A 21176-nucleotide genomic window follows, 5' to 3' on the forward strand; every position below is an offset into this window, starting at 1 on the left:
CCAAGTATTTGTTTGCTTTTCCTACTGTGTCAAAGCAGTCTAATGCAATACATTGTCTGCCCTCCACACACACCCCCCAAAAAAAACCGTAGAAAGAATAAGCAGTAAAGGCAAAACAAAAGGTCTTACATAATCAACAACTAACTCTTCTTCTTTGTCTTCTCCTCTAAATTTTCTGACAGCCATTTGAACAAAGTCAGCAAACTTAGTGGCCATATACACATCTTCATTCTGTAGTTGAAGTCCACTGTATTTCTGTTTGATCTCTTCTAGCATTCTGAAGATTTGGAAGAAAGAATAAGTTTAGTTACAAACGAAAAAGAATTAGTCAGAGAATGGAATCATTAGAAGGTTGAAAGGGGTCAAAACTGGGCACCAGTTTGTATGCATGTGAAGATGTATGTGTGCCAATAGTGGCTCAGAAGTTCTGCATTTCACTGAAACCTATTGATTTAATCAAAGGCATTACTGAAAAGATAATGTCAGTTCTGGAATGCTTTTAGGTAAACTTTTGGAAATAAATGACAAATAGGATATATTGATTGATAAAATCAATAGTGTATGGGACTGCCATAACCAATACAATGGAGAACATTCATAGTTCTATGAGTCTGAAAAGTAGTAAGGACAATAATCAGTTTGTTTAAAAACAACACATGAAATGCTGGTCTTGTATTATGTCCTGGCTCAATTATTTCTATGCAAGGCAGCTTTTTCCCTCTTTACTCAACTTCCCAACCAGCCACTTGGTCTTGAGATACCTGTCATTGCATGAGGAATGGTTTGAGCATCACCATGCTCCCCAAAATGGCTGATATTCCTGAAGTTAAGGAGAATTTTTCTTCAACAGAAAGAGCAGAATTATGACAGTATCTCCTAATTTTGGGAGCAGAGCATGGCCACATTTTCAAAGGTAGGAAAGGGAATAATTAGAGTATTGGAAAATATAGGAAGATTTTATTTTTTAACACTACCCAATTAATCCTGGTTTAAAAGTACTGTAACAGCTTTCTTTACATTGAAGCTTTGGCTTCAAACTTTTGCTGTTCTTGGTATCTTTTTACCTGACAACATGCATAGAGGATGCTCCAGATTTGAAGAAGTCTGTGGAATCCTCAATTACAGCAACATTGCTCAGAATTCCTTTCCAGATAGCCTAATAGTACATAAAAATAATGGGGGCAATAATGAATAAGGCTCTAATTGCAACCAGGATTTATTGAACCATATTTTCTATGGTACCTGTATTCTAAACCAGAAAATTATTTTAGGAGTGTTTTGAACTGTCTAGAGACCTTATGTTAGCCAATAAATAATTCATAATTATTAGCTTATAAAAATACTATTTTACCCATGATACTTTCACCTAATCAGGTAAGAAACCTGAATAGTATAATGGTAATAACTTTCAGACCCACTTTTTAAAGTTCTTCATATTTCAAATAATAACTTCCCATTACCTTGTGGAATATATTTTCAGCAGAGGGATAGACAGCCTGGAGCATTTCGTGACCAGATGGATGGAATTTTTGGGCAAAGCTAAGTAGTTGTTTAAACTGCATTCATAAGATGGAGATTTCTGCTAACATGAATACTGAATTAACTGCTAATATAATATTTCAATTAATTATAATTAGGCTTCAGAGTTATCAAGTAGTGTCATGAACTGTGGGGTTGCAGTTCTTTTTGATATTAGCTCAGTCAGTCAATAGCTTGTAATGAAGAGGTTATTAATTTATAAATATGAAACTATGAAACATGAAAATTAATTGCACTAATATTTAAAAGTATTAATAGCCGTTTATCAATATGTATATGCAGATTCTAGTGCATGGTCGTAAGAATAAACTGGCACAGTTTAACAATTTGAACCCAATTAGAAAGCATAGAAAATATTCGATTAAGATTCGCTGGTGCAATTCTATGGCTTGTCCACCAGATGGCGACTGGACAAGAAGCTTGCGGCTTTTAACAGCTAAAGAGATAAAAGGACAGGTCTATATATTCAAAGGAACATTTCAGAGACTTAAATCCATTACAATCATGAGTTATGACTCCGGGCACTACCAGGGAAGGCTGCTTGTAAAGCATAGGTTACAACTCCACAAGAGCTAAAGGTGTGGGGATTTAAACAGAACCATATCTGGTGCTAAACAGACACTGAAAAGATATTATATATCACTTGTAGCTAAGTTAGTTGTTAAGCTGCACAGGCTAGCTGCCAACACTGACTGGCTCCAGGGACCCAGGTGGCGGTACTTCCTGGGTTGCTGGCTTCTCTGCAGACTACAGAGGTTGGTAGTATGCATGCCAGTGAACAAAGCTTGATAGAAGCAATAGCAAGGAGCAAAGAGCGACCTGTTTACAATTTGGGCAATATTTATAAGTTTATTACTTGAGCCTTGAATTGGGCCAATAGCTAACCTTGATTAGACCATTTAGCCTATGACCAAGCCCTTTTTTTATATCACTTGTATCTCAAAGAAAGCTTTCTAAAGTGATGTGTCAAAAAACTCTCTAGTCAATTCCCCATTTCACTTGAATGTCAATAACTCTTTGAGCATGTTTTATCAAAAAACAATTAGCATGACTAAAAAAAATATATACCTTCCCTATAATGAGCAGTATGTAATGTTTTTGCCTAAAGTAATATTCTAGTAAAGCAGTTTATTGAAGTACCCTAATATCTTCTGCCATCTTTTTCTCCTCTTCTGTAAGTTCCAAGGTAGTTTGTTCATCAGCAGAGAAGTATTTAGATGCAGGGATCATTCTTCCATCCTCAAACTGCAGATTCTTCACTAGTACCTGAAAAATGAGAGGATATTAATTTTAATCCCTTGCATGAAAAGTTTTTAGGCAGTAATATGGTTAGTGAAATAGCAAAATAAATGGCTTGCAAGAAAGATGCTATGGTGCAGGAAATTTAGCACAGGCCACTCCTACCCATCTTTCAGATTATCTCTTAGTAGCAATACATTTTAATCTCTATTGGAAATTAATATGGATTGAGTGAGAAGCAAAACACGAAGGTTTCCTCCAAAGGATGGTGAAGGATTGATAAACTCCAAACTAATTAGCTATCTGTCATTACAATCTGGATTTGTATAGCCTGATGATTCCACACTACTTGTACTTCTTGCTACAGTTAGCCAACCATGTTCTTGTTTGCCAAAGTGAGCACTTACCATCTTCCCATCATTACCAAAAATGACCAGACCATTCTTGGTTACAAGTCCAGGTCTTGAAGCACCTTTAATTGACAGCTCTTGTCCCTCAGGCACTGAAGCATCGAGTAATGATGACCCATAAAAAGTAACCATCTAAAAATAAACACAGCATCACAGAACATTAGTGGTTGGAAGGTACCTCCACAGATTATCAAGTTCAACGCCCCTGCCAAAAGCAGGATCACCCAGGGCAGTCCATGCAGGAATGCATCCAGGCGAGTTTTGAATGTTTCCACAATCTCTGGGCAGCCTGTTCCAGTACTCCATCACCCTCACTGGGAAGAAATTTCTCCTCACAGAATTTTTCTCCTCTTTTGTGTTCAAGTTTGTATCCATTGGTCCTTGTCTTATTACTGCACATCACTGAAAAGAGCTTGGCCCCCTCCACTTGAGGAATTAAGGGGGGAAAAAAGGGGAGGTAACCCATGAAATGTTTAAGGATGTTGCAAGGTAATGTAGGGGAAAAATTAGAGAGGCAAAAGCCCATTTAGAACTTAAGACTGGCCACTGCTGTGAAAGACAACAAATAATGCTTTTATAAGTATATTAGTGGCAAAAGGAAGGGCAAGGACAACCTCCACTCCTTAGTGGACATGGAGGGGAATATAGCAACAAAAGACAAGGAAAAGGCAGCATCTTTTTCAAATTCTTTCTTCACTACCAAAACTGAAGCAAAAGAGAAAGATCTGCAGTAAACAGACTGCATCTAACTTATGTCAATCAGAAGCAGATTGAGTCCAATAGCTGAAGTTCTAGAAAAGACCAGGTAAGACTACTCGCTATTATCTTAACTTCCTTAGTGCAGTAGCTAGACAGTAATGTTTTTTGTAAGAGAGTCATTGTTGTGGATTAAGAAATAATCAAAACACAAAAGTCCACACATTACAATTTCAGCTGCCTATGGTGACGTTTTCCCACATGCAATAGCAAGGAAGGTTTTATTTAAAACCAGAGCTGACCACTCAAAATTGCAGTAACATTTCAACACAGCATAAAGGTTTCCCAATCTTCATGTTGACAACAGCAGCACCACACAAACCAAAAAGTTAAAATACCAATCACTGCCTGTCAACCAAAGTAAGGTCACAGAGCTAGCAGATGGTAACCTCAAACAAAAAGAAATTGTCCTTCATGCAGCAAACAGGTAAACCCTGGAAGTCCTTGCTGCAGCATGAGCATTCACAGGGAAACTGGAAAAGGATAAATCCATCCAGTTAAGCACATGTAACTGCCTAGCTCTAGGAGCCCCTAGATACCAATGCATGTCTATAATATGTTGCTCACATGTTCATGCTTAGAAGCTGTTTTCCTCCTCAGGGGATGGGCATCAGTTACAGTTTGAAGGGGGGACTTTAGCCTAGTTCCTGACTGCAAAGACTGAAAATAAATTCCCAGTGGATGTAAAAGAAAAATAATGCTAAGGTCTGTATAATTTATTGGATTGCTAATGAAATATAGAGCAGAGGCATAAACAGTTCTCTCTCTTTTCTTCTGTTGCTTCTGCTTTTCTCTCTCTCTTCCATGACCTTGCCAAGGGATACCTGTTTTGACTGTGTGAGGTAACAGGAAGGAGGGAGGGAGTGGGGGAGGAAATTAACAGGTCCCCTGGATCCATCCAAGGAGGTTCTGAGGAGTTTCTATGTTGTTTATAAATTGTACACATACAATATTGTACATACATTGTATATTTTGTACATATTCATTGCATTTCATATTGCTAGATTGTAGCTTGCTTGTAAATAGAGCTTAATTTGCTTCCATCCCAAACTGAGCTAGTCTGGCAATTTTATTTTGGGGGTAGTTTTCTCCAAATTAGCTGGGGGGTAATTTCAACTGACCACAGCATCCTTGGTAAAAATCAAAGAGCCTAATGAATACAACTAAAACAGGGAAGAAATCAAATGATTGAGATACAAAATGAAAAAAAAAGAACACAAAAGAAAGGATGAGGGTTGAAATAAAATTTCCCAAGGGCACCAGGCAAAGCACCCTAACAATGCAAATAACTCCCCAAAGGCATTCCAGAAGCCAGCAGGCACTACCCTGAGGTGCTTTGGCCAGTGAGTTATACGAGAGTACAAGGGAACAGAAAACCTCTATAGCTTCCACAATCACATTTGCCAACTTTCCTCCTTCTCCCCTGAATGGTCAGCTTGACCAGGAGCAGTAGGCGGTCCTGCAACTTGGCCAGGCTTCAGACTCGACGGGTAAAAATAGAAAGCTTAAGGACACTGCATAGTCAAAGCCTCAGTAAGAGGTTATGAAGTCTGCCACATTTGGTATACACATGTACAGATTTCATCTTGCAGCAGGACACACCAAGTGAACCACACCATTAACATATCCTTAGCACAACTCTCACATCAACTGATCTCCAGGGAAACAATCTGCTGAGCACAAATCAGTTCAAAGCTTCTTGGTTTCTCCAACAGTTTAAAGTCTTCCAGCTGGGCGTCTTCCTTATTCAATATTTTACACAGAATGCAGAACTGGTTTTCACCAGCAGACCACTTACCTCCTAACATAAACAATTCTCTAGACATCTTAGATGACCCAAGATGTCCAGCACAATCAAATTAAAAGTTCAAAGACAAACAACAAAATCACCAAAGAGAAGCAGTCTCAGCACATACATTCTGTTTGCTTGCTTGGTGACCTGATCACAAGCAGCTCTGTTACCTGTCACATCCCCAGTGAAAGCAGCAGAAATGTACACATTCTACACCTTTCCTTTTTATGTCTTCATAGCAATTTTTTTAAAGACTCAGTAATTCTCAATTACTCCATCATTAAGAATTATGTAACTATGCTTTGGTCAACCCTGAATACCATCACTGTTATCTATGACTTTGAATGTTGTAACAAATAATATCCATGTGAACTGTTCATTTATTACAAAGACAATATTTACATTGTCACCCAGTCCAGGAGTCCCTTCACCTTGAAATGAGAAAGTGTTCAACTATTCTGTCACCACAGAACCCGATCTTTAAGGAGGAGGCATCGAGTTTTAGGGGAGTTTTAACATCCACATAGGATAAGGGCTCTCAACAGGAAGTAAGATTCCAGGTGCTACTACACAAACTACTGGACACATCATACTTACTGCTAAAAGAACAGGAATGTGGAATTGTATCTTGTCAAGGATGACTTGGACTGCATAAAACATTCACGAGAGTGTTGCAGGCAGATAAGCCCTTGGACACTGACATAACAATGAACTACTGAAACAGAGGCAAGACATAAGTTTTCAGAGGAAAACAGCCATGGCTTCTGCGGTCATGCTTTGTTTTTCACAATGACTTTACTGTAATGTAGAACAAGGGGGTATTTGAACCAGTTAACTGATAAAGTGACAGCTAGAAAGGGCTTACATTGAGCATTGACAAACCTATGCCTTCTAAAGTACCTTCTTGCACAACTTTTCCAATAGCATTTAAAGACTCTAAAGCTGGAAACACAAAGTGAACCCAAGTTACCCACAGTTGTGCAAAGGCGCACTGTTACATCAACCCTGAACTTACCAGAGTATTTGAGACTCTTCAGTATCATCTCCCTCCCCCTACACTGACCCATGTGCTGGAATTCTTCCAAACCAGTTGGCATAATTGGCATTACAAACTGCATCACGTGCTAATTAGGTATTTTGGACAGAAACATTTGTACAAGTGCTATGACTGCAGAGTCCCTCTCACTCTGCAGCTAGAATCAGCTTAACTTGAAATTCTGAGTTTGTCTTCATGGCAGAAGACAGAAAATATCCTATCTTTGAACTCTAGCACGCAGGATTCAAATTAGCAGAGTATTACAGAGGGTTGGTTTTTTTTTAATTAGAAGAGTTTTACAGTTAAATCCAATACAAAGCATCTCTATTTTAGCAACACTACCTACTGAATCAAATCTTGATCTTTGTAACCCAGAAAGTTTTCATCGTTTACTACTGATCTTCCTTCTCTACAGTCTTAATTCAAGAACAGACTCAAGAACACCAGAACTCCTATGAAAAAAACCCAATAAAAAGGAAAGGAGGCTTTGGCAAATAAAGTTTTGTGTTCCTGGAGGATGACCTAAAAAGTGAATTTAAACAAACAAACAAACAAAGAAACCCAACCACACCACAAACAAATAAAACAAATAAAACCCATTGCCAAAACCTATTCCTTTATATCCTTCATAGGAGTGGAATGAGTAATTCATAATTATTAAGTGGTCAGAGAAATGTAGTGTTCCTCTTGTATACCAAAAACAGATTTGAAAATTGCCCTTTAAGAAATAATCTCAGGACTGAGGGTGTAGACAGCTTCAGCTAAACTTATCTTGGCACTGCATGGCTTTTTAAAACAACTCCCACTGCAGACTGGGAGGTGCATACATTAAGTATTTCTAGTATAAGCAGGAGTTAAAGATTAGCTAAAGGCTTTTTACCACTACCTGAAGGAATTTTAGCATTCAGATTTAATCTAAGAAGCCAGAGGTGGTATTTGCTATTGGAAGGCAGCTTTGCCTGGCTCAATTCAGTTATTCCCATTCCATCCTAAATTATGCATTTTACAAAAGTCTAGAAACAACATATGGACATCTGTGGGCCTGAAGTCCTTATCATAGTAACAGATCCCCAAACCCATCACCCATCGAGTAGTTTGTACAAGGAATTGAAAGGGCACAAATAAGCCTGCAAAATGACATGAAGAAACATCTCATATAGCATATATAGTTCCCTCCAGGGCAGCCTGTTAGTTCAAATATCAATAAACATTGCACTTACTAAAACACACTTGCAACAACATTTTGAGGAAATCATACTAGTGAAGCAATAAGCAGATCCATCAGTAAGGAGCTAAAACGTGAATCTCGACAGAATGCTGTCATTCAAACAGAAAAGCCCGCTAAAGGCTCCTACCAAAAAACCAGCCCTTACCTAAAAGCTGTAGAACAGCTTAACACACTCAGTGATCTCCTAACAAAATTTGTAGCACATAAATTGTCATCCCCTGGTGAGGCTGCATCTGGAGTATTGTGTCCAGTTCTGGGCCCCTCAGTTCAGGAAGGACAGGGAACTGCTTGAAACAGTCCAGCCCAGAGCCACAAATACGATTAAGGGAGTGAAACACCTTCCTTACAAGGAGAGCCTGAGGGAGCTGTGGCTCTTAAGCTTGGAGAAGAGGAGACTGAGGAGTGACCTCAGTCATGTTTATAAAGATGTGCAGGGTGACTGCTAAGAGGATGGAGCCAGGCTCTGCTCAGTGATGCCCAGTGACAGGAAAAGGGAATTAGAAGTGCACAGATCCTAAACACACTCTAAAATTCTCATAATGAAATTATACTGTTCTGAAGCGTTAATATAATATAAATAAACCACAAGTATCCAGACATTGCAAACATACTACAATACTGTTTACAACCCAGGACATGTGAAACTTTGCAAGCTGCTTAAAGCTGCAAAGCTGCTTAGCTGTAACAACATGCATGCTGGGATCAGTGCAGAAAAGGGAACAGCTTTTGTTACAGCGTGCCCAGAGGGAGACATTGGCAGAAGCCTGACAGTGACCGATGGAGTCTTGCTCTGCTCCCAGGCTGGCAATGCTGAAAGCTGCCTCTCTCTTGAGCTCTTCTGTTTTTAATAGGCCGCCTGGACGTTAGGGTAGAACCAGGCTTTATGCAGCTGGCTCATATTTAAGTAACAAAATCTGGAGCCAGGAAAGGCAACGTAATTTCAAAATATTTTATACAAGTACAATGTGGATCAAATGCATAGGACTTTCAATACAGTTAAAGGAAATAGTTTGATTTGGATAAAATGAGAAATTTGTATTTCTGCCAATGAATTTAGCCCCAAATATCTTTAAAATAAAATCTCTTTTGTCACTGCAGTAACTCACAGTGGTTTATTTTTTCTGTCAATACTGTGATGTACAGCATGGGTTGCATGATAATGCATGACTGCTTCTCAAAATAATTGTCACAGTCTCATTCCACCCTTCTTACTCCTTTGTACCATGCCCAATATTTTTTATTCTTCAGATATTGCTCTTATCTCATCAAAGAAAAATCTGAACTACATTTGTTCAGGTACTTGTTCTAGATATATACAAAATACATAGCCACCAAATCAGAGTTATTTCAATGCAAATCTCACTTGTATTTGCCTGTGCAGACACCTTTAGTTTTATAAGAAAAAAAGGTCAAGAAGAGGGTATAAAAAAGAAGAGTATTCTTCTGGTTTTCAGAGCATACCTGGCCATCTATTGTTGCCCATGCTCCAGGGACTTTATCATGCCCTCGAATCCAGTTGTGCAAAGCTGCTGCAGGTTGGTTCCAGGAGATCTAGGAATCCACAACATCCCAGTTAATTCTTCTGTGTTTAAGTATAAATCAAATTAGCTGTGTTTTCCTATATAAGAATTACAGATCCTACCTCCTTCTCTTTCAATTGTTCATTTATTTAATAACACAGAAAAGGTTCTGGTCTAAAAAATGAAGACCAGTGATCACCAGATGGATAATCATAAAGACCTATCAAATGGGATTCTCCTAGCACTTCTGAGTTCTGTGCAGTTTTTATTTTTTCATAGATTCTCCTCATCACACTAATATGAAAATAAAACTCTTGCTACTAGATATTAATTTGCAAATAATATTATGATCAACAAATATACTCATCATAGTGTAAGTATAGGTAAGTGTGTGTCTGGGGTGTCACCTTCTGCTGAAATTTGTTTGGATCCTAAGTTTTTAAATAAATATACAAACTTCTATTAAAATACTTTCTAACCATTTATCAGCCCTTTGTAAATTGTTTCATAGATGGAATCCCTAATACTTGCAATTTCTGCAAGGCCTTGAGGAAAAAGGAAATAATGTTTTAAGAATGTCATGTACATTTAATATGTAGCATTGGTGAAAATGTATTCATTTATCCTTGCAGTATAAGTACAAAATAGTTAAAGTATCAGTACAACTATTATATAACAAAATTCAGCTATCCTTCTTATTTTAAGCACAAAGAATATGGAATATGTAGAAGCAAGTTATAAGACAAATAGATTTTCACAGCAGGGAGATTAAGTTATTTGCTCCTTCCCTTTCTTTTTTTCCTCTCTATTGGGAAGGAGGAGGGGGGAGTGGGGGAGGAATTCTCAGCCTTGCCCCCATCAGAGCTCTTAAGTCCCAGTTAAGGCTCAAACTACCACAAGTTAGTTCACTCCAAGGAAGCTCCTTATTTCTAAGGTAAGTCACCTTCAATTTCTCAGGTGGAAAGGACTACATTCACCATGGGCAAGATGGTGAAACTCTTGGTCCAGCAAAGGAAAAGAAAGTATTACAGGCAGCATTCACTACTACTTTATGGTGGCCTTCACAGATACAAAGAAGATACGGCTAATGTGGTGGGGGGTACTTATATAATGTAATTATTACATGGGTGGTTATGTAATTTTTTCTCTGTTGTTTGCTTAGGTGAGTTTTATATTTATTTATTTTTGTGTTGCCAGCAAGAAAGTGTTGCCAACACTTCCTTTTCCTAACAGTCAATCTGTTGCCATAGAGAATTTAGTATGGACTTTGGTAAACAATGAAATCTGTCCTCGTTCAATGCTGTATTTCAAAGTATGAATAGTAAGAATCCACGGTGTGAAGATGATCCCAAGTAGGACACCAAGTTTATAAATATAAGCAACTGATGAAAGAGAACAGGGGGTGAGGAAACAAAGTTAAAATTCTTGTTAACTTCCTATCACTCCTGATATCACACAGAATACAGTGTTATTTAAAATTACCTCTGCATTTTCTTTTTTCTGAATCCCTTCATATGTTGCCCCCTCTGTAGGCTGAGTTATACGGGGGGCTTTACCATTAGCAATTAGAGTCACAGCTTCCACCTAAGCGAAAAAGTAACAGATTCAATGTTAGCTTGCTTCACCTTTTTTCCACAGTCATACTTGTGAATGACAGCAAAAGTCTTTCTGCCACAAGAGTAACTGGTTTATTTTTAGAACCTAGTATTTCCAAAACATAGAGGACCAATGCTGCACTGGTTAACATACATATATACTGAAACTGACTTCAGAAAAGACATAACCTCAGAAATATGATAGGAGTAGACACCAAATACACAGCAGCTGCCTAAATTCTGCAGGACCAGAATGTGGCTGTGTATGATTGTATTTAACTCTTTCCTTTTTCTTTCTGCAAAAAGTTATTTCTCTGTATTTAAATTGAGAGAGGAAAAAAAATATATCTAATTATCCATACTCAGCACTTTTAAAACATTTTCTTTTCATCTTAATACGATACAAAAAATGACAAGCATACAAACTCCAAGGCCAATCCACCAGGACTCTGAACTTGAGTTACCATCCCCGTTTTGGTTTTTTTTAAATCTTATTCAACCTCACCCCTAATTTCCTGTTCTCAGTGAGCCTTAAATTTCACCTTGTAAAAACATTCAAGAAATCTTTGCAAAGAGCCACATTCCAAACAAATTCAGCTTTTTTTCCCCTCTGTAGAAACAGGATATCCTCTGCCTGCTTCAACCACCAAAAACTCTGAGGCCACCTCCTCAGCAGTCGTGAAACAATGCAGCTTCACTGAAGTCCAGGATTTGGCTGAGTGCCACCACCTCTGTCTTTTCAAATGCATGTATCTTGTCTGTATTTTCTTTGCTTTCAAATTCTAGCATATGCTTTTCTTTTCTTCTTAAAATGTTGATAATTAGTACAGTTAAACATACCATAGCCTTTACTCCTTCTGGGAAGAGAAACCGGTTATACAGGTCATCCACAGTATCGTTTGGGCGAACATCACATTCTCTCTGCAGAAGGATTGGTCCAGTGTCCAAACCATCATCAGCCCAAAAAACAGTAAACCCTGCTTTCTTATCTCCATGAATTAAAGTCCTGGATGTAAGAAAAACAAAAAAACAACAAACCAAATAAAAACCAAACCAACCAACAAACAAACCAAACCAAACCAAACCAAACCAAACCAAACCAAACCAAACCAAACCAAACCAAACTATTAATGTATTCAGGGATGTCAATTGATCTGTTACGCATTCATCTACTTTAGGTAGACAAAAGAGCAACTCAAAACCAGCTTTAGCACTAATTTTATTGCTCATTTCATAGTCAGGAACCCACAGTTTTGATACCATGGATGTGTGGTTTCCACAAAGTGACATAAGAAATGGTGCAACTGAATCCAGGGTGTCTATCATACAGTTCATTGTGATGATTATTTTTAATGTATTATTAATGGTAAGAGACAGAGAGCAAAAAGTGTGCAAAAGTTGTGACAATTTTTAACATGGAAGCTTCTGGACATCATGTTATCCTAATAATTTATGGTTGTTTAACTGGCCAAGCTTCATAATTTATCTGTAGGTCAGTGAGGGAAGTACAGTGTTTGCACAGATGACAAAAGAGCTCAACTCAGAGTGGAAAACTCTCGAGTATGAAAACTCCAGACTGCCTGTTTGTCTGTGTAAATAAAATATGTGAATGTACAGACCACATCACTGCTCTTCCCAGAATGACAGCTGCACTTGCACTAGAAATCATAACAAATCTAAGGTATGAAGTGCAACTCATGAACTAAATACTCAGCTGCTGAAGTTGCTTCAGAGCAGTTTCAAGTCCACAGAACTGTGCCAGCATTTACATGAATAATGGGTATAAACCAACATCCTAATGTGACATGAACACAGTCTTGAGGCATGGAACTCACCAGTTGATTGCAGAAGCTCCTCGATGGCGTGGTAGGATGGATGGATGGTAAATAATGGAGCCGTGTTTTGGGCAGTCAATAACATCCATGGGGATGAACTGACTACAGAACGGGAGGACATTTAGCTCTGCTCCAACTGATTTGTAGGCTTCAAGTACATCCTGGAGAGTTTTGCCTTTAGCTCTCCATCTGGGGAACTTAAAAACAGGAGTACCGTCCTTCTCCGCTGCCAGTGCTGAGGGGCAAGAACGAAACATGAATCAAAAAAATGATGTTAAAAACTCAAATTGAAGTCAGAGAGATATTTGCATGACAGCTTAAGCAGATCACTAAGTGAATGATTAGAGCCACCCCTTTGTACAGTTCTGCACACTGTTTAAAAATATTTTGCACTTGGATATATTTTATTAATTCTGTCTTTGATTCTCGTGCCTACAACTTATGTAATTTTCAACTTTAAGTTCACTCTTGTGAATTGGCTAATATCTACCCACTGAAAGCAGGAAAGATCAAAGAATGTTACTGATCACTTAACAGTGACACCTCATTTCTTGTCTGGTTGTTACATTTGCCTGCAAATGGTGTGGTTTAGCAGAACTTAATTTTCTACTTCAGCAATTTTTACGTGAATACAACTACATATAACTAAGATTCACTCACATAGCAGCTTTATGCCACGTGGTGCAAATAATTACAGACGCTAGTGACCTTCAGTAATTTCCTTGAAATTCTGTTTCACAGTGCCCCTGGAAATGCTTTCATTTATCTGTGAGACACAAGCTACGCCCAAAATTAAGTCAAAAGTTGAGGGGGAAAAAAAAATGCACACCAGCTGCAGAGAGGATTTTTAGGTGATTGATAAATTTCACTGCACACCCACTTAACTCAGCACAGAGAGTTAGATAATAGAGTCCAATTCTACATTTGTTGAGTTGTGTGTGTAATAGAAAGAAAAGGGAAAACAAGAAGTATAGAAAATTCACCTAATTTATATTTCTAGACACATTTGGGATTTTTCTTTCTCTATTTCACTTCAGAAATTAGATCTTGCGTTTTACATAAAGCATCTGTTGCCTATTATCTTAAGTCTTAAGAAAATGCTTACTTAAATATCACTCCAGGGAAGTTAGTGTATATTGCAGTTGCTATGAGAAACAGAACTTGTAGTTGTCTGAGGATACAGAAACATTAGCAAATTTCACTTGAGACACAGTATGAGTCATCTGGAAGTAAAAAGCAATGAAGCATCTAGTTATTTCTCTCTCTCTTTTTTTTACTCCCCATCAGGAGACCAATAAACTAATTCTGTTGTTTAGTTAAAATAAATATATTATTTAAATCAGAGGAAGTTTTACTTAGCTACATCTGATAGTATAATAACTGTACAATAATAATTTATAGAACAGAACCAAGTACTACAGTATGCTTCCAGAGCTGGGAAGTTGAATTGTCTTTTTCTAAACTAATAATTGTTTTCTCTAATTCTTCCAAAATATGATTAAATCTTTTAATGAGGTACAGTTATAGGATACAATAAGCTTGAGAACTATATGCTAGTTTAGGAGTGCCATAGCCCAGGTAAGCAAAATTTATGTTTGCTTCTTCTCTCATAAGAGTTCTGTAAAAACAAGTCAGGACTCAACAAAAAAAAAATAACCCCCAACTAGAGACAGCTCGTGGAATGTAGTTTTAATTTCAGGTTGTCTATAATGACACATTCCATTCTGGCACTTCTGTTTGCTAATCACATTAACTCACAATTTTTCTGTCACTGGGAAAAAAACCAAAAAGTTACTAGTGAGATGATTCCAAAGTAGCAAAAAAGCTGGTTTCTGCTCTACCAGTACAATTTTTAATACCTTTCAGACAATAATTCTTTCTTTAGGAAGTCTAGAAAATCCTTCTGCATTTTGATGATGGAAAAAGCAAGAGCAAAGCCTCCTCTAAGCTTTTTAATGCATTTTACATAGTCCAGGCAGAGGAGAAACAGGATCTGCAGGACCACTGCTATGTGCAAGCTTGTCAGAAAAAGGCAGGAAGCCAGAGGTAAACAGTCTTCGCTCTATGCCTTGAATATCCCAGACAGCACAGGGAAACAGGTGACAGACATATGAGCTTGAGATCTAGTTCAGGATAACATACATCCAAATAAAGTACCCAGATTAGTTTATTTTTCAAGTATCTTGATTCATGGCCCTGTATGCTTAGAAACAACTTGTAAATATTGACAAGAGTAAACCAGTTATGGGACTTAACGTTTGCTGAAGCATAACATTTGTGCTGAATCCAGTATAATAAAGGCAATATACGCAAGTGATTCCCATATGGATATCAGCTTCCCATAAAAAAGCAAGTTTGTTATGTATGCCTGCAGTTTTAACATTTGGATTAAGGTTACACTTACCCAAAGGATCAGCTTGTCCATTCTTGTCAGGCACTGTGAATACTCCCACAACTTTATGTCCCTCTTTCCTCAGCTTGGTATAAACTTCTTGTCCAAAAATACTTTGACCTATAAGGGCTAGCTTTAGCTTATTTTGAAAAACCTGGCAAAAAGAATTAAACCAAATCATGTTCTAGGATGCAAAGAAAATATATTGTTGCTTACATTTCTTTCTTGCTTTTTCTTGCTCCATGTTCATTTCCTTTTAAAAAGGAATAGTCTTTCTAGCCTTTCTACCCAATCACCCTTGAAGGAATAATTTGTTTACATTAATGACCAGTGATGTAAAATTCAGAGAGACCACACTTAACATAACAGAATCATCTGACACTGCCACTGGTGTTTATATGACTTTCTCAGAGTTTTCATTAGACAGACTCACTGCTTGTTACAAGAGGTGTAACAGGCTCCATGATTTTATTCATAGTCAGAACAAATATCGTAAGAAATCACAATACATTTTTTAAACAGGCACACAAAACACTTAAATCCTTATAACTGAGTATTAGCATAACATCTGTGATTAACATGTATAGACTAAAGAAGACAAGCTTGCATTGTTCCTGCAAAGTTAGGGATAGTGATGATCCATATGATGTTCTTACAAGGAAATACTGTTAAGTGTGAGGTTCCCTTGCTGGACTTCCATTGTCTCCTGCATTTGCATTCCAGTACAATGGACATATGCTTTTAAGCTTCTTCAGACTGAGTAGGTCCAAATAACTGTTTCCACTTCTTATTTTTAGGATAGTAAGAATCACAGCACTTCTATGACGTCAGGATGTCATGTGCTGCTACTTAATTCAAGTGCTTGCACCTGGAGAAAACTAATGATTCCTTAAGAGTCCCTTTAGATTTGTGGGACAGTTGTGCTCCTCTCTCACCCTGCCTCCAGTCCACCACCTCTAACATCTCTGCTATCCCAGAACTGGTACTCCTGTGGCTACTTGAACTGGATTAAAGTACTGAGGTAGAGAGGCACTGACCTGACAAAATGTGGCTTATTCTTAACTGGATCTAGTTGCTCTGACCTGAGTCCTAACACAGGTCCAGCAGGGTAGCAGGAATAAGCATTCAATCACTGGCAGAAGGGTGGAACTGTCTCTATAAGCACTGTCTTTGCATTTTTCATCAGCTTCTGGAAACTGAAAAACTGGATACCTTTGAAAAACAAATGGACTAGCAGACCTGGTCATAAAGGAAAGGTCCACACAGAATAAACAGAAATAGTACCTTCCTCCAAACTGAATTTGGTAGAAAGTAGTCCTAGACTCAAACTACAAAGATCTCTCCTCCTAGAAGGCCCGAATGTAAGGTAGCAAACAACTGCACATACACCCCACCTTTATTCTTAACTTCCTCTTTGCCAAAGGGAGTTTGACTTCCTTTTTTACTGAATGACCCATTAGATGCCCTGAGCTTAGAAAGATAAATAGGAATCAAAGCACCATTCCAGTATCTTAATCGCTGGTATTTGTTCTGTGTGTTGGCGCACCTAGGTTTTAATTCTTTTCCCTCCTCTTTTTCCTTTCATAAGGTGCTGGGACATGAGAAAGCCTTCACTAAATGGGCTATTGACAGGATGTCAAATGATCTAGGCTGCCCATCAGATCGTACTACAGCCCGTACAGGATGGCCAGGGGATCGGGCCCAGCCAGCATGGATTTAGGAAGGGCAAGCCCTGCCTGACTAACCTGATCTCCTTCTATGATCAGGTGACCACCTGGTGGATGTGGGGCAGGCTGTGGATGTAGTCTACCGGGACTTCAGCAAGGCCTTTGACACTGTCCCCCACAGCAAACTCCTGGCCAAGCTATCAGCCCATGGCTTGGACAGCAGCACTCTGCACTGGGTTAGGAACTGGCTGGAGGGCTGAGCCCAGAGAGTGATGGTGAATGGTGCCACATCCAGCTGGTAGCCAATCACCTGTGGTGTCCCCCAGGGATTAGTGCATGGCCCCATGCTCTTTAATATTTTTATCAATGATCTGGATGAGGGCATTGAGTCCATCATCAGTAAATTTGAGATGACACCAAGCTGGGGGCAGGAGTTGATCTGTTAGAGGGTTGGAGAGCTCTGCAGAGAGACCTTGACAGGCTGGACACATGGGCAGAATCCAGCAGCATGAGATTTAACACATCTAAGTGCCAGGTTCTACACATTGGCCACAACAACCCCATGCAGTGCTACAGGCTGGGGTCAGAGTGGCTGGAGAGCAGCCAGGCAGAAAGGGACCCGGGGGTATTGGTCAATAGTAGGCTGAACATGAGCCAGTAGTGTGCCTAGGCAGCCAAGAAGGCCAATGGCATCCTGGCCTGTACCAGGACTAGCGTAGCCAGGAGGAGCAGGGAGGTCATCCTCCCCCTGTACTCAGCACTGGTTAGGCCACACCTTGAGTCCTGTGTCCAGTTCGGGGCCCCTCAATTTAGGAAGGATGTTGACTTGCTGGAATGTGCCCAGAGGAGGGCAACAAAGCTGGGGAGGGGTTTGGAGCACAAGCCCTATGAGGAGATGCTGAGGGAGCTGGGGTTGCTTAGCCTGGAGAAGAGGAGGCTCCAGGCAGACCTTATTATTCTCTACAACTACCTTAAGGGAGGTTGTAGACAGGTGGGGGCTGGTCTCTTCTCCCAGGCAACCAGCACCAGAACAAGAGGACACAGTCTCAAGCTGCACCAGGGGAGGTTTAGACTGGATGTTAGAAAGAAATTCTTCATAGAAAGAGTGATTGCCCATTGGAGTGGGCTGAGTGTGGAGGTGGTGGAGTCACCATCCCTGGAGATGTTTAGGAGGAGACTTGATGGCATGCTTGGTGCCATGGTTTAGTTGATTAGATTCTATTCCTATTCCTATTCCTATTCCTATTCCTATTCCTATTCCTATTCCTATTCCTATTCCTATTCCATACAAAGAGGAATGTCCTGAATTATAGGTTACTCAAAACCATAATCCATTTCATTGCAATTGATTTCACAGTTGGAATATTATGGATGTATTTTGCTGTTTTCAGGTTACATTTTAGTTGTGCAGCTGGCCTTAGAATGGGTCATTTCCATTAGAGGAATCTTCAAGTGTGCTTTTTATTTTTTTTACACAAAGCAATAGGAAATAACTCTTTGTCCAGAGACAATATTTTCTCTTAGAATGAAACTGCAAAGCAAACCTCTCCCTGTATTACAGCATTAGTCAGCACTAGACCAACTGCAGCAGTAACAGTTAATAAGATGTTAAGGTGAACATAACCCAGGCTCCTGCAAAATCAGTTTGTTATAGTTAACTGGTAAAAAATGACTATGAGACCAGTGATGATAATATCACTAATCAATGCTGCACTGCAGGCAGTAATGCCTAAAATATGCCTACTGCTTTGTTTTTAATAAAGACAAGACCTTATTTGGAATTACAATTAGCACAACTTATCATCATAATTGTTATGTAGCAAGGCCCCATGGATGCAGGCAAATTTCATTACCAATGCTTTCTGACTGATGTATTTGCTTTTGCAGTAGAAATGTTGCTGTGTTATAAAAAGTAGTAATTGGATTTTCATAATAAGATTTTGTTATTTTAACTATAGCAGGCAAACTGGAGAGAAATTAACACACTGGATCACTGAGCATGTTTGGTATGGTATGAAATCCTCTGATTCCTGTACTATGCTAATTTACAATGGTAGCCCAGCTAGTACATTGAAAGAGCATAATAAATATAGCCCAAATGAGACTTCTGCCTTTATTCTTCAGAAACAAGGAGCATAAAATCTGAGAATTGCTTGTAGAAGCAGTTTATCTTGAATGTTCAACTTGTCTGAAAGTCCACTTTCATTTCTCTGCTTCAATATGAAAAAAACATATTTAAGTTGGATTTTCCTGTTTAAAAATTCTGGCCATACCATCTATTGATATTGTGCTAGCATTTAATTTACATTAGAAGATATACAATCATTGTAAGATATACATCATTAAAAGATATACAATATTTCTTGGTTTGTTTTGTTTGGGTTTTTTAGTCCAGAATACCTCACAAAAAAATAAAGCTAACAAATTTAAGTAAGCACTGCATAGAGAAGAAGACTGACCAATGCTGGGGATTGTCAAGTTCTAGTTTCTTGTTTCAGAAGAGCCTAACGTTACAAAACCTTTCCATAGGGGAACATCTGTTTCACAGATAAAAACGATTTTCTGTTACTGCCTCTTTTGTTTGTGTGTCTAACATTTAATTGGTTGTCAGTCTCTAATCACATTTCTTGAAGGCTAACATTTGATAACTGCTACTGTGGTTATGAAGCTTACTATCAAACAGACAGCAATATTTTATTCTGTGAAAGAATTTACTGAAGTTAGTACATATTTTAATATGGTCCATCTTTTTGAACAGCAAGGTAGAATAAGGCTTCCTTTGAAAAGCAATACTGCAACTTTATTTCAGCTGAGGATCTCCCTATGTGTGCTAAATTCTAGTGCCTTTAAATGGAAACTTCTCATAGAACCTCCCCTCCCATTTACATGTCTACGAGCAATGCATTCTTGCTAGGCATTTACTCTCATTCTTGGCACTGCTGATTGCATTTTCAAAACCCTTGTGCTGCATTGCTTTATTCTAATGCCTTCCACCTTTGGAGGACTGCTGTCCTCACGCTAAACTGGGCAGTCAAACATGAAACAAAGAACAGCCTTTAGGAAAGAAAAAATCTCCCAGCCCTACTCAGTGTGCCAGACTTACACATCTGGACAAAAAATCTCCCAGCCTTACTCAGTGTGTCAGACCTACACATCTGGACAAAAAAATCTCCCAGCCTTACTCAGTGTGCCAGACCTACACATCTGGACAATTTGGACCAGGTAAGGCTTTCAGGGAGCAGTTACTTGCAGGAGTTCTTGCACCCTACATATTTAATAGGACATAAAGAACGGCTTGTAACACAGCTGGAAAAAAGTAAACCATGGGTGCAGAGGAGTTCAGGCCATCAATTTCAATCCCAAGCAACGCACCATCCCAGGGCTAGGAATTGGCGATGAGGTGACAAACTAAACACTCTTCCTAGGCTGAAGTGTGAGGGCTTCTCTTTGGTACGGGGGACAGGCACGGTCCTTCCTAACCGAGAAGGCAACCTTCCGCTACTCGCAGGGCAGTGTCAGAGTGAGTGGGGCAGCAAAGGGCCACACTCGCATTGTTCTCGACACACGGTAACCGGTGATTATCACAGAGTCACTAGTGCCTGTTCTCTGCAGCTTCCAGGCACATGTCTGCAAAATGCAGCGCCCAGCTGACGACTGCGATCCCGCCCGCAGAACAGACGGACAAGATGCTGCTTCCTCAGTCAAACCAGCTCTCTTCTGAGTCCTCCTGACCTTCCCGTGCCTGTGCGCGCTTTGCTAACACCCCGGCAGAGGCAATATGCACGCATCACATCCTGGAAAATACCCCCACCCCCAGTCACCGCTTCCCACTCCTTTCTCGGCCCCTTGCTGCCCTCCGAGTGGGGCGGCAGGCAGCGGAGCTGCCGCCGCTGTTCGTTCCCGGGCACGGCACGGCACATCCTCCGCTGCCTGCCTCCCATTACTCACCGCCGCCGACGTGCAGATCGTCCGCAGCAGCCGGGGGGCTGTCCGCAGCAGCCGAGGGGCTGTCCACAGCATCTTCAGACGTACCGCCGAGTCCCTCGGCTCTCTTGGATGCCCGGCGAAGATCGAGCCTGCAGCGCAGCCGCGGCGGACCGCCTCTTGTTACGCAACGCGCGCCGATGCCTCTGGCGCCCCGCAGCTTGTAGGTTGAAATGGAAACAG

The 21176-nt window shown here is 39.6% G+C and overlaps 1 protein-coding gene across 1 annotated transcript in view; it reads right to left on the reverse strand.

The window, feature by feature from the left end:
• The window catches only part of ALDH1L2 (aldehyde dehydrogenase 1 family member L2), a 35245-nt gene extending 14146 nt beyond the window's left edge, over positions 1-21099 (reverse strand). The window contains exons 1-10 of the mRNA XM_068142293.1: positions 20958-21099; positions 15355-15496; positions 12951-13185; positions 11956-12121; positions 11003-11104; positions 9462-9551; positions 3186-3320; positions 2680-2805; positions 1065-1156; positions 130-277 (exon numbers count right to left, since the gene is read on the reverse strand). Of these exons, the coding sequence (XP_067998394.1) occupies positions 130-277; positions 1065-1156; positions 2680-2805; positions 3186-3320; positions 9462-9551; positions 11003-11104; positions 11956-12121; positions 12951-13185; positions 15355-15496; positions 20958-21029 (1308 nt within the window). The 5' untranslated portion in view covers positions 21030-21099. The remainder of the gene's footprint in view (positions 1-129; positions 278-1064; positions 1157-2679; positions 2806-3185; positions 3321-9461; positions 9552-11002; positions 11105-11955; positions 12122-12950; positions 13186-15354; positions 15497-20957) is intronic.
• Positions 21100-21176: the final 77 nt, after the last annotated feature.

Source organism: Melanerpes formicivorus, unplaced genomic scaffold, assembly GCF_026170545.1.
Source record: "Melanerpes formicivorus ecotype bairdi unplaced genomic scaffold, bMelFor1.0.p_v2 SCAF_8, whole genome shotgun sequence".
Lineage (NCBI taxonomy): Eukaryota > Metazoa > Chordata > Aves > Piciformes > Picidae > Melanerpes > Melanerpes formicivorus.